Source organism: Tigriopus californicus, chromosome 1 (genome assembly GCF_007210705.1).
Source record: "Tigriopus californicus strain San Diego chromosome 1, Tcal_SD_v2.1, whole genome shotgun sequence".
Classification (NCBI taxonomy): Eukaryota; Metazoa; Arthropoda; class Copepoda; order Harpacticoida; family Harpacticidae; genus Tigriopus; species Tigriopus californicus.
The window spans coordinates 13,841,326-13,854,629 of record NC_081440.1 but is presented as its reverse complement, the minus strand read 5'-3'; the positions used below and the strand labels follow the sequence as shown (position 1 = coordinate 13,854,629).

The 13,304-nt window shown below is 43.8% G+C and overlaps 1 protein-coding gene across 1 annotated transcript; it reads left to right on the top strand.

The window, feature by feature from the left end:
• Positions 1-4,555: 4,555 nt before the first annotated feature.
• Positions 4,556-12,128, top strand: LOC131885117 (homeobox protein unc-4-like). Its single transcript, XM_059233060.1, has 3 exons — positions 4,556-5,209; positions 8,810-8,985; positions 10,834-12,128. Exons 1-3 carry the CDS (start codon positions 4,969-4,971, stop codon positions 11,458-11,460), a joined length of 1,044 nt encoding a protein of 347 aa, XP_059089043.1. The 5' UTR covers positions 4,556-4,968; the 3' UTR covers positions 11,461-12,128.
• The last annotated feature ends 1,176 nt before the right edge of the window (positions 12,129-13,304 follow it).

The window sequence follows — 13,304 nt, the reverse complement described above, 5'->3', positions numbered from 1 at the left end:
AAGGTGACTTATTTTAAAATTGAGCCTGCGTCGTTCATGAGTTTCTTCGATGATCATTCTAGTGGCCTCTCTGTTTACAACCAGGGTCACGCCCTATTGTACAGGATAAAGATAATCTATTTAGTCCTTTGTCAACTCAATTTCCACTCAATTACAAGCCTATACGATATTGAAGCTCTTTGGGGGTGTAATCTCATTTCCAGGACCATGATGACTTAGTTAGTTGGCTGGTGGGTTGGCAGAGTGGTTGGTTGGTTGGTTAGTGGGTTCACGCTTTCCGTGACGGAGAGCCATGAGGTTCAAGTCTTGCTTCGCCATTGGCGGAGAATTCCATTGGGTTTGACTCCTCTGTCTTCGTGTTCAAGACTCGTTTTCTTGGCTCAGGAGGAGATTTTTCTGGCAAAGTGATAAATCACATCAAAGTGGCATTAAAATGATGATCAAGTGGAAACTGGCATGACTGGGCTCCACATCCATCCCGTCAGCCAACCAGCCAGCCCGCCAAACGACCGACCAACAAACATCCAACCTACATACATCCTTCATTCCCTCGCCATGGTGTACTCATGAGGGTAATGTATCAGAAGTGGGAAGCAATTACAACTTTTAATTACTCCTCAACAAATTCATTTGCCTTGTGAGCAAACAAAGTAGGTGCAATTCAGACACCTATTCTCGTTTGCTCTCTCTCTCTCTCTCTTTCTTGTCAATGAGTTCTGCTTATTCGGACGGTTCCGAAGTCGATCGATGAATTTGGGAGCTTGGCCCCAAAGTAGCAAGTCATAATGGGATGCCTCCATCCGTGTTATCGCGAGAAACAATCACGAGACCCTGTCTGCCCTGTGCACATTGGGCCGAAATGATCTCATTCTGATCGGAAAATCAAGGCAATCTCTCTTTCATGACTTTATTTATCACCTCACTTTACGACCATGAACCAATCCACTTGGACTTGGACGTAATGAAATGGCACAACCCTCTTCAATCTCGTCGAGTTATTCTTTTTCATGTCCTGGAACATAATGACACGACCCTGGAATCCAAGTGGAACACCGATTGAAGCCATCGACCAGGATTTGGGCGAGTTCCAAGAAGATTGGATTGGACAAGATATGAGTTGGTATAAGGGCGTGAACCTTATCTTGACACTTGAACGTGATGAAGTAGTAACTGAGAGAACAGTACCAGTTGGATCGAGAAGTGAACGAACGAACGCTTTCGAATCAGTTTTGTTTTCAGGGCATGGATATTGACATGCAAAAATATGGTCGATTTTCGGGGATTCTGAAGAGTGGTTGGTCGAGGGGCTGGCTCTGACATCCAAGTGAGTCTTCAATCAATAACTTCTCATCACTTGAAGCTGAAGTAACAATTTCGGTCATTATCTTGATCGATCAATCGATTTTGCCACACCAAAAGCACAAGATCCACCGAATCAAAGGCCATTATCAATAATCATTCTCATAGTTTCAAATGGTCCTCAAATTATATTGCCCCGCTCACAGACGAGGTATTTGAAAATAAAAACAAAACGGCACCTAAAACTTTTCTGGCCAACGTGGTGGAAACGCGCAGCAAATAAAGGTATATAAAAGAAGTATTGCCTTTGAGAAATTCTTTTCTCATGAGAGACATAACGTAAGAAAGTGCAAATCGCTGGAAGTCATCGTTTCAAAAGAAAGAAATTTGATACAACCAATATGCTTCTTCCTACACCCGACCTATCTCTTTTTTCTATAACAATGAAACACACTCACACCTCTTCGAAATGAGTTGGACAATGATAATCGACCTAGAATTTACATAGTTTTTCAGCAGAAAAAAATTAGTGGTTAAAATATGGCGACTGTTTGTGGACCAAGCCACAAAAAAATGAGATTGGTCGGGCAGGTTGATGAAATTGAGAAGGAAACATTCTTTGTATGTAATGTTCAATTGTGGCAGTTGTCAACAGAATAAATGAAATAAATGGCTTTTCCTGCGGTTTTTTTGCTCCACAAACACGGCCACCAACCATCCAACCAACCAACCAATCGAGTCCGAAACCATCATCATCATTTCCAGTCTCGGCAAGATGGTGGAGAATAATGAATTTAATAACACCCCAGAGCGGCCTAAAGAATCCCAATTCGACTTAATCGAGCCTTCAATATTGATTGTCGTTCCCAATCTCGCCGGCTGTTCTAATTGAACTGGGCAAATTAATCACAGTTTCATTTGTTTCGAGATCTGTGACAAGCGCAAAACGAAATCCGGAGTCTCAGTCTTCATTGAGCTACACATTTTCCTTTCGAAGGGAGGTTCTTTCCGAAACAATATGATCCAATTGCACTGAGAACAGGACAACCAATGAATTCCCTCGGAATGGACAAGCAATGAAAAAGCCCAGGGTTTTATTGCTTCGTAAAACCTCTCTTCCAGTTCTCGTCTAGTAGGACACTGCCTGTCTGTTGGCTGGTTTGCTTACTTGGTCGGTCGGTCGGTCGGTTGGTTGGTTGGTTAGTGGTTTGCTTGGTTGCCTGACTGCTTGTCCACCTACCTTTGGATCCATGAGAAAACGAGAAGAGGAGATACCTCCCTTTTGCTTCCAAACCCCCGCTAGAAAGCCTTGGACTTTGGTTGGGATTATCCAAACTCTAAGTAGTCTTCTCAAGGAAAGAAACCTTTTCTGAGAAGTAGTTTCAAGGTAAGGTACAAAAGCAGCTTGCAAAAGGAGTATGAGAAATGCTAGAAATGCTTTAGTTTCTTAGTCTTCAGTTTGATTGTCGTTCCGATTTTGAAGAATCCCAGCCGGATGAGGTCGATTTCTCGTTCATGGCACAGCTGCCAAGTTCACTCAAGGGTCTTGCTCGGAATCCGGAATGATCTTTTCCTTCTTCACCAATGGAGGGTTCAATTCCATAAAAGGTATATAGATATATTTAATACTGCCATATTGGGCCAAGAAGGATAATAAAAGAAGGGGAAACCGAGCGGTTGGAGTGGAATTCGAAGTCAATTTGGCCTTCAACTCCTCTCGCTCTTTGTTCTCTCATCGGGTCTCAACGGCCGAAAATGGAACATTTATCCTCATATGTGCTCCATGGAACATTTGAGCATCGCCAGCCAGATCACGAGCAGGCTTCCTCTTTTTCAACGAGCCTGAGAGAAATCCCCCGGAGTTTGGCTTTGAAATGGTCGCTTGCCAAAGAATGATTATGATGATCTTTACAGATGAGTGGACCGACATCTAACTGTGGTACCTGTCCGCCGCCCTCTTATTGAGACATCAACCCCTTTTGAATGGGAATTATGAACTTTGTTGGGGTTGCGTCACCTTTATTATTGGTGATCTTTCAGAGATCCTACTTCAAAGGGGCCGCAACACTCACTTTGTATCTCCATTTTCAACTTATTCATTTTCACGCCAAAACGAGATCATCTCGGGCATGGGACTCTTCACTCTTGAGCACAAGCCGGACACGATTGAAGAGGTGGATGGAAATAGAGAGAGAGAGAGAGAGCGGGACCCAATGCCAAGAGGAGCGCACCTATTTTTAGGATCAATTTGAATCATCCGACAAACAAATCACCCCAAGGTGCTAGATCATTGACGCCCCGTGGAACCTTTGACTTTAGAATACCCGAGGACGAACTCCGTTCAAAAACAGCGAGAGCAGAGAGTTTCACTCCCATGAATGAATGCCCTACTTGAGTGAGCTAAGTAGCGCCGCAGAGCTTCATTTACGCCAAGCATGCATGAGTAATTGCACAATTAATTTAGACACATATGCTGAACGCCTCCTCACAATTAAAACAATCATACTCACTCGCCTTCTACCAATTCTTCCTCTTAGTTTGGAATTGCCCCTGGAGATTCATGTGCCGCCAGTGTCGCCACCATCGCCACTTTAAAAGTCGCTCCAGGCCAGGGATTATGACGGACGGGGGAAAAAGCGAAAAGCGACGGCGATCCCGAACTGACGATGGCGTAAACGACCACGGCGGGGGGTGAGGTTGCGAGAATATGGTTGTTTTCTCGTCATGGTTGCAAGTGGGGAGTGCATTTCACATTATGACACAAATGCATTTTAATAATGCATCATTGTGGCAAGATAAGAAAAGAAAAGTCTGACAGGCTCCAGCAAGGCCATAAATTCGACAAAACTCATCTTACACCACTTGGAACCAAAGAGAACTTAATGATTTCAATTTATTTTTGTTCAGAAGTCTTTACAGGTATGGTGAAGATTAGAGGACATGATTTCTAAGCTGAGCACAAGGTAAAGGATCCGGGCGATTAAACCAGATGCTTGAGAGCTTCAAGTTATTCCCCAAGCATTTGGGCTGTTTTCTGGTAAACTGAGTCATGCCTTGACGTGACTCAATTATAATTCATTTTACAACTTGAAGGCAGGAAAGCTGCCACTTTCAAGCAAATGAAGGCGTTTTCGTACCAAACTTCTTCCATAACATGTAACTAGTTACTTGCACTCCATCCAGCTACTGCTGCTTTATAGACACAAAACGTGCTTCCCAAGAACAACTTGAACTCCTCCCCTTTCTACTTTATGCTCTTCGATAAGTATGCTGGCCGGGATTTTTCCACGCTGATCGAGCGGCCAAAGGGTGGAGAGCGCTGGCCGGGACGTCGCACAACCATCGCCAGAGAGACGCTTTGGAAGCGCCGTGAGCGCCACTGCGTGGCGTTCAACCATCCGCACTTTTCCTGGACGTGATATCAATTTAAAGAAGTTGCAAAGCTGCAAGCATCTCAGGAACTGCTCTCTCTAATTAAATTGTCTCAGTGAAAATGACAATCAACTTGGAATAGTCCTCTGTGATTTTTCAACCTCTTCCGCCCTCACGCCGCCCTAGCTTCTTGATTGGTCTGGATTCATAAGATAGAGAAGAGAGACGGTCTGGCGTCAAAAAGTGTGCATCGGGAAACCTCTTTGAAGATTGTTTTTGGCAAACCCACCAGATTGCATGAATCCCAATCTGAATATGTTGGACACTAGACTGCGAGGTATCTCCTCCTTTTTGCCGCCATCATTTTTACCCCGTCCCATGTTCCCTCTGCCCATGAAGATGGACTCCATGTCCAGGGTGCCATTGCCACATTCGTTGGCCAATTTGTGCCATCCTGGGCTTCGTCTACCCATTCAACAACTACCCATATCTCCCAACGGCCTCAATCGCAATGACCTCACCCCTTCACCAGGCGAAGGTAAGAAATTATTATTCATCTTGTTGTACTGAGTGATTGTGCATTTATTGCAGGTGCATTCAGTTATTTATTGAAATATTTTCGGGCTGGCCGCTAGATTGTCAGTGTTTGTTAGCTTCAGTTGATCTTGTAACTATGTGAAATAGGATCACTCAAGAGCAAAACCGAGGAATGAGGTTCCTCAAATATGAGTTCCCTATCATGTTTTCATGTTGGTAAGTGGCTCATGAGAATGACAAATGTGGTATTGAGGTCTGGGCTGCTCTCATGCAATATTTGTTTTGTAACAGTTGGCTGGTCTGGATTCCACGAAATTTGACCCGTTCATTCTACAAATTTAAGAAACGCAGGAAAATTAGACACGAAATAAGTTGAATCCTCTGCATGATATCCTCATTTCAATTTCCTCTCGTGTCTTCATTCCACTTGTTGGAAACCAACGTTCATCTGGTGCTATTTTTCTATCATCATACAATCCGGTTTATTAAAGCTGTCGAGTTCCTTAGCGCACTCAAGTTTGATTATGTTTTACTCTAAAGGTTAAAAGTCTACGAATGGAAGTCAAGGATACAGACAATAAAAGGTAGCCGATTCTTGTTGAACCCGTACAAGCTTGAAACGGAAATCTCATTTTTATGGGATGACACTGGAACCGATTTTGAGTGGCATTAATTGAACCAGCAGCAATTGAGTCTCAACATTTGTAAAGATAAATATTATATGATGCGTTGCCGCGGCCGTCTATCCTTTTTGAATAGCTTCAACAAATCTTCCAAGCTTTACGATGAAAATCACAATGTCATATCGTCAATTTTCCCCCCTCCGTTGGCAGTGCCAAAGAAAAAGAGGAGAACAAATTCCCTGCACGAACGACAACCAATAACCGTTGTTTAACTCAGGAGCTTTCTACAAGCGACTATCAGCAGCCCTCTGGTGTCGGAAATCTGAATTTTTTTCACACCCTTCCCTCCTTTTCTTGTTTAAGTCTCGAGCTGATATCCATAAACATATCATCTCGAGAATTAGGGACTACTCAACCCATGGCTCGATCTTCTTTCTCGCCTAAAACCACCGCATCTCTTATTTCAAAGGCAATTCTGTTGTCCAGCCACGTCCAAGATCTCAGCTGGTCGTCTGGAACCAATATTGAGAACATGGGATTGGTCCCAGTGAACCATCAAAAAGCTCTTCCGATATTCGTTGCATTTGTCCTCCCCCCTTCCACACACGCACACACACACACCTTTTTGCGTGTACCCGAGTGCGCACACACACAGCTACATACGAACCAAAGGGCCAGAGTGGTTGGCAGGTAGGCGCCTATTCCAGGTGTTGATAATGGCTTGCTGCTTGCTTCATGATAGGAAAACATGATTGTAGTTGTTGTAGTTGTTGTTGCAGTAGTTATTGTGGTGGTTCGACAACAGCACTCATGCTGCGGTGGTTGAACGGGAGGAACAGAGAAAGAGAGGAGAAGCTCTTCAATCTATTCCAAGGCTGGCCATTGGCGGATCCCTCATCGAACACTAGAGGAGGCGAGAGAGCTAATGATTGTTTTGCCCAGCTCCAATGAACTGAGACGTAAACTTGGTGAAGATGGAAAAGAACCAATCCATTGTAACATCGAAAGATGATGACTCTTAACAGATAGAGTTGATCCGTTTAAGCCAATCTAGATCGTAACTATGGTCCAGATTTTTTTTTCTTTGTGGCTTCCCAAGTGATTGGTTTGCTGGTTGGTTGGTTGGTTGGTTGGTTGGTTGGTTGGTTGGCTAGTTGATCGGTTGGAGGAGGCGACCGGTGGCTAGGCAGAAGCTCCCTTAGAAAACCGTAACCAAATTGGTAATTAATTTCAGAATGGAGGCAATTAAAATTACCAAATGGAAATTCCTTCCTCCGCATTATGGCTTCATTATGGTTCCTGTCTGCAAAACTCGAGTTCATTGGGTTGGGTGGCGTTAGCTGATTTGGCTTGGAAAACGACACTAGATTCAAAACGTACTTCTCCTTCTTTAGTGGAGGTGTTGGTTTGGTTTGGTAAGGAAAAGGGATTTCGAGTGTGTTCACAGATCTGTTCGTGGCTTGGAAACGGGCCAGTGGTTAGCCAAGTCGAATGGACGACATCATATTGGAACAAGCCCCACATCCATGATGATGATGTTGAGAGATTGTGGTGGACTTGCCTTGCAATTATCGATTAGTTCCATCACGAGAAAAAATTGAAGACACATGGGGTGAAAGGATGATGTGTTTTATTTTATATTTTCCTATGCTAGCTCTCTTTTTAGACCCCCTTAATTCTTGTCATCTCACACATGTCCTGTCACAATGTACTCCCAACCAGGCAACCACCCTGAGCAGGCAAGCTACTTTTCCACCAGATCGAATTCTCGATCTGCGGTCAGCCATTTTTGATTCAAGGCTCTCTCTTTTGTCTGTCTAATTCACTCAATTTGACATGATGAGAAGCAACTGAACTGCACGTACTATACTGAACCACCAGTACAATACATTGCTCCACTGTGCTAGACTGTATGTACAGCATAAACATATTAGAGACAAAGCAGACCCCGGACTGTTGAGTGGAATGTGGCTGGAAGATCGGGTAATGGGTGCCAGAGGCCAAGAAATATCGCCTTTCATGCTCTGTGATTAGTCTGTCACAAGTGAATTGTAGCCACTGCCGTCCTGAGCCAGGCCCCAATCTACTGCACTTCTCTAGATTGCTCTCGAACTTGTCATTAGATACATTATTGAGCGATAACATTGAGAAAACATTTCAATTGGCAACATCTTCGAAGCGGATAAAAACGCTTGGTTTGACGAGAATGCGGTCTGGAGTCGGCAGTTCGAGAGAATTGTGTTTCAATTCGGGATGATCAAGTCATCTTGATCAGGGCTCGAAGGGTCAATTAAAATGTCTGACGTTCACAACTTACCATTGTTTTATTACCACCTTTTGGGGCCAATACCTTGGTTGTGATTAATAATTTACACACAGTGATTATAACCATGAAATAGGGCCATCAATGCTAATAGATACTTGCCGGCTTTTTTTCTATCAAACTTTGGCTGGATCTATTGGAGTTACTTGAGATTCGTCCATTATTCGTGTCTAAGATTTAGATGGCAAAATGAATTTGTCTGCCATTACAGTTGTCCATTGTGCGGTAACATGTGGGTTGGACAGCACGTATCCGAGTGAGAAAAAACATATCAATTTTCGCCTGAAGGCACGAAGTTTGGATCATTGGTTTGGTAGTTGAGCTTCTCAATTTGCGATCGTGAAATAAATGATTTCTGCCTCTTCTTTTCTCACTCCATCGAATTGAAATCATCAATGGTTGTCGACCAAACAACATATTGCTGGCGATCGAACGAAAAAAGTGCCCTCCGAATTACGGAAGTCAGAACTGAATCACAAATCTAACGGCCAAACTGTTACCAAAGCCTCTCCGTGTCAGAGATCCAAACCCATGGAACAATGAAGGTCGTCAAAGAGATCCCAATCTTTGTGTGTGTCTGCCCGTCTAACTAACGACCCAACTAAGCTTCTGTCTTTAACTTTGTTCAAAGCCGTCGTCTTCATTCTCATTTTAGATTCTGATGATGAGTCCAATTCGTCAGATAGTCGGAATAAGCGCCGTTCCCGGACCAATTTCAACACCTGGCAATTGGACGAGCTGGAGAGGGCGTTCCACGCTTGTCACTACCCAGATATCTTCATGCGAGAGGCCCTCGCCATGAGATTGGACTTGAGGGAGTCCAGGATCGCGGTAAGTTCATGTACTACATACAGCCGATATACAGCAGGATATCAATTCATGTGTCATGATGGCCGATGAGTTCCGATCTCCTTACCACACACAAACGTGAACAGACCCAAGTTGAACCAACACTCACCCAAGTTTGATCCAAAGACACAATCATTTCATATTCCCCTCCCATTTCCTTCCCCTCCCGTTCACCAGCGAAAGCGAGAAGCGGGATCCGAGAGAATATACTCCAATCAATCTCCTCCTTCTCCGCCGCTTCCACCTTGACGAGATCGACGTTCAGTTCATACTAGACTCACGCATAGAGTACAAAGGAGTGCCACAGGGTGCGTCGATCTGGCCCATGTTTGTCTACGGCCAAGCTCACACAAGTGTGGTACAAATATGTTTACTGGTCTGTTTTCACCTCTGTCTCTCTCTTGCCCCATGTAGCCTTCTGAAATGGCGCCCTCTCATTTTCCAATTCGACCTGAAAGGTGTTTCTGTTGTAAAATATTGATACTTTATGTCAAAACCTGGACTTTACGACCCAATGTCATGCACGCTTTTTGTGTGTCAGAACGACGTCAAATGAAAAGAAAGTAGTCGCTCCATTTTGTTGGATAACTTTGCGCTTGGCTCTACTATTTATGAAACATTGCGAGTGAGTGAGTGAGTGAGTGGTGAAGCGAAATCACTTTTCGTCATTTGAAAGGATGTTTGAAACATTTACTTTCCGTCGTGTTATCGTAAAAAGGAGGCCCTCGTAATCATCCGTAATTGCAATGTAGAGCGAACGAGTATGTTGTACGTAGGTTCGTATGTGGTAAAGAGAGAGAAGGGGGAGGGGGAGACACCAACCAAATAAAACAATAAGTCGTCAGGAAATTCCTTTTTCGTCGGGATACCCTCTCAAAAATAATTTTCTTCCTATAATTTTCCTCTATTTTTACGAATGGCTTCATCTTGACGCGAAAGCATGGAAAAAAACATGGATGACTCTAACTTGGACATAACTTTTTTGATCATGAAACAAAATGAAATCAGTTATTGAAAATGGATGGGAACAAACAATATGTGGAGTTATTTCCAAGCTAGTTCAATTTAAGTCTCCAGAAGTAGAGCCATCTAAGAACCATTTTTGGACAGACCAAATTGTTATTGTGCAAGGGGAGAAAAAGGACCCGGCTAGATTTTTGGAGGAAAATTAGTACCTGTTCGGGCGGGATGATTGATATGCGTTGATTGAATATGTTCATGCACTTCGGGTCGCTTATTTAGAGTGCTTTTCTTTAAGGAAAGTACAGAGGTTTCTACACACAGAATAAAAGATTGTCATGTATAGCCCGAAAACGGCGGCTTCAAGCCTTCAAGCAATCCATGTGAGGTTGGATTAACAGCGCCTCATGCTTTGTCAACCTTGACGTATCACTCACAAAAATCAATGTAAATCAAGCCCACCATAACGACTGGCTTTTTGATGAGCAAACAACGGTTTTTTGTGATCCGCCCTGCCAAGCCATCAAATAAATTGCTGACTTTTTTGCGTCGAGACGATTTCGACTCAAGCTTGGTCAGCGAGTGAATGATATACCATAACTAGCCCACCAGTTTCACTCGGACCAATTGAAGTGAGCCCGGTCTGACAAATCTCGCATCACAAGTTGCAATCCATTCATACAAAACTCGGTATGGTCTGGCTGCTATTGTCACAATATTAGCAACCCCCCGCCAAAAAATTGGCTTCAATCGTCGTGGTGGTTTCAAATTGAACCCGATTGGCTGGTTTAACTTGTTAGTTTCCAATTGCATCAAGGGTTCACTAATTTCAGAAACTGTTGTACTTACAACTCAGTTTTTACTCTGCAGGTGTGGTTCCAGAATCGTCGCGCCAAATGGCGCAAATTGGATCAAACCAAGAAGGGTCCGGGACGGCCCGCCCACAACTCGCATCCTCAGACCTGTTCCGGAGAGCCTCTGACCCAAACTGAACTTGAGCGACGAGAACAGCAACGGAAGGAGCGGAAATTGATGCGACAATTGGAGAAACAGCAGAAAAAACTGGCCGCCAAGGGTGTGGAAATGGATTTGGCCACGCTCCGCGCTGAGTGGATGAAAAAGCATTCCGATGATCTAGAGGAAATCGACGTGGTCGGCGATGATGACGGGGACGACAGCTCGGACAACTGTCTCACCCCAAATCCAGACCGGCCTTTAAGTGAGGATCGCAAATCCGATCTGGTTTCCACTTGGCACACCTTACCACCTTTACCGTCAGACCTTCCCTCTCCAGTCATTTCAACCTCATCTTCGTCATCATCACCATCTGTCAATCCTTCGTTGGCTCCAAGCCCGCTTCACCATCATCACGAGCACACTCACTACCCACAACAGCCTTTGCCGTTGATGGCTAATTTGATGCAATCCAAGCCGAACCGCAAGCGGGCTTCGTTTAGCATCGACAGCTTACTTTCCACCGTACAAAGGCAACATTAGGCTTGCCATTTTGAATCTCTGACTCACCAACCCACCTTGTTTTAGTTATGCCTCAATATCTACGTACACTGACCCTCATCAGTTTGTCAAGAGCTCGCCCAGAAATTGTCGTCGTTGCTTTGCAATTGAAATATACTCATGCTCTGTCTTTGTTACAAGTCCAAGCAAGTCCTCAATTGAGCCCCTTGGGTTCGAATAATGAGCAGTGGTGGGAAACAATTATGGTCCAGTCTGGCCTAACTGAGACATCACATTCGAGACCACGGGATGAGACTCTCGAACGCCTCCTTGGTTCATGGTGATCATCGCCATCATGATCATCTCCACTCTCACCCCCAACGCAGTGATCATCGCTGAGGAATGTCCTGCTTGCCAGCGTTTACCTAATGATCATGTTAGTCACTTTGCCGCGAGCCAAACCAAACAGATTTTGTCGAACACGTCCACAAACCTTGGGTCGGGTGGCTCCGGGATCTTCTCGAAAATTGTTCAGAGCCGTTTGATTGGAACTTAGTCGCAGCAGCACTGCAAGATCCTGGGGCCGATTCGTAATTGAAAATCGATCAAGGAACTATTCAATTAGTACCCTCGGCTGACTCTCCAGTTTTCGAATTTAATGTCTCTGTTTCGATGTTCGACGGAAAACAAGATTTTTTGGGTTTGGGTTGTGTCGGGCGTTTTTGTCGATTCTCCGATGCAAAGGGTTTATTTCAGGAGCCCTTCAAAGAAAAGCCCATGCGGTCTCAACCCTCTCAACTTTAAGTGGCTTGAGTGAGATTGAGAGGTGAGTTTTGAACAAATTGGCACTCTTTTGTTATGTTCAACTTCTTTGTCGTCGAGTCTCACAGAGGCAATCTAGAGAGGACATGTCAATGTCCCAGCGAACTAAGTCAAGAATCTTTTTTTTTTTTTAAACCACACACATTAAATGAGTCAAAGTATGTTTAATTGGAATGACAACTAATTTACTTACGTCAGAATATTTGAATATAAATATGTTCAACTTTTGAATTGATATGCTTAAGGTCATCCGTGAATTTGCGTCCATCATCAAAGGTATGTCTTTCAATTAAAGTCGTTTAGTGGAACACAACTATCGCTATTGATCCTCAACGAAATATATGATATGTTTTACATCTAGCTGGTCTAGCAATCTCTCTGGCAGACTTCATTTGAGCACGGGTTTTTGGCGGCTTTTTCTACCCAAGTCAGGAGAAAACCAAAGAAAAAATGAGCTGGTTGTGTGAATCTAACCATTACTTAGGTCTTTTCAATTAGCAATCATGTCTGTCTTGTCTGTGACCCAATAGCGGGCGAGAGTAGAGCAGAAGATGTGTTTTTTTTTCAAAGAAAACCTCGCCGCGCTCAAATCTCAAATACCTTCAAGCCAAATAAACTTTGAAGGTGGTGCTTGGTGGTTGGTGGTTGGTTTGGAGTGTCGGCGTGTCTTTTGACCTGTTCTCGAGCTCTGGACCTTGATGAAGTCATTTAGGCAAACTCTAAAAGAACTGCAGGAATCTACTGTAGCAGCTCTTTCTACTTCAACAGCTATTTTCAATCGAACTCGGACGAGAACAACGGTCCAAAATCCATGAAGTATTTGAACCAAACTGACTAGTCAAGAAGTCGCTCATCACTGATTAAGGGGCCGAGGATACCGCCAAGCATTTTTGTGGGTGATATTTTGTAATCATCTCGTCGTGGAATGTGCAAAAAATGAATTGGAAATGATAACCTGACAGGATCTTCCCATCAATCAAGACGATGCTTTCCATAACCGTCCTGGCATTTAAGCTTAACTGAAAGTTATGCACCTCGAATCAAATAATGACGACTAGGTAAAG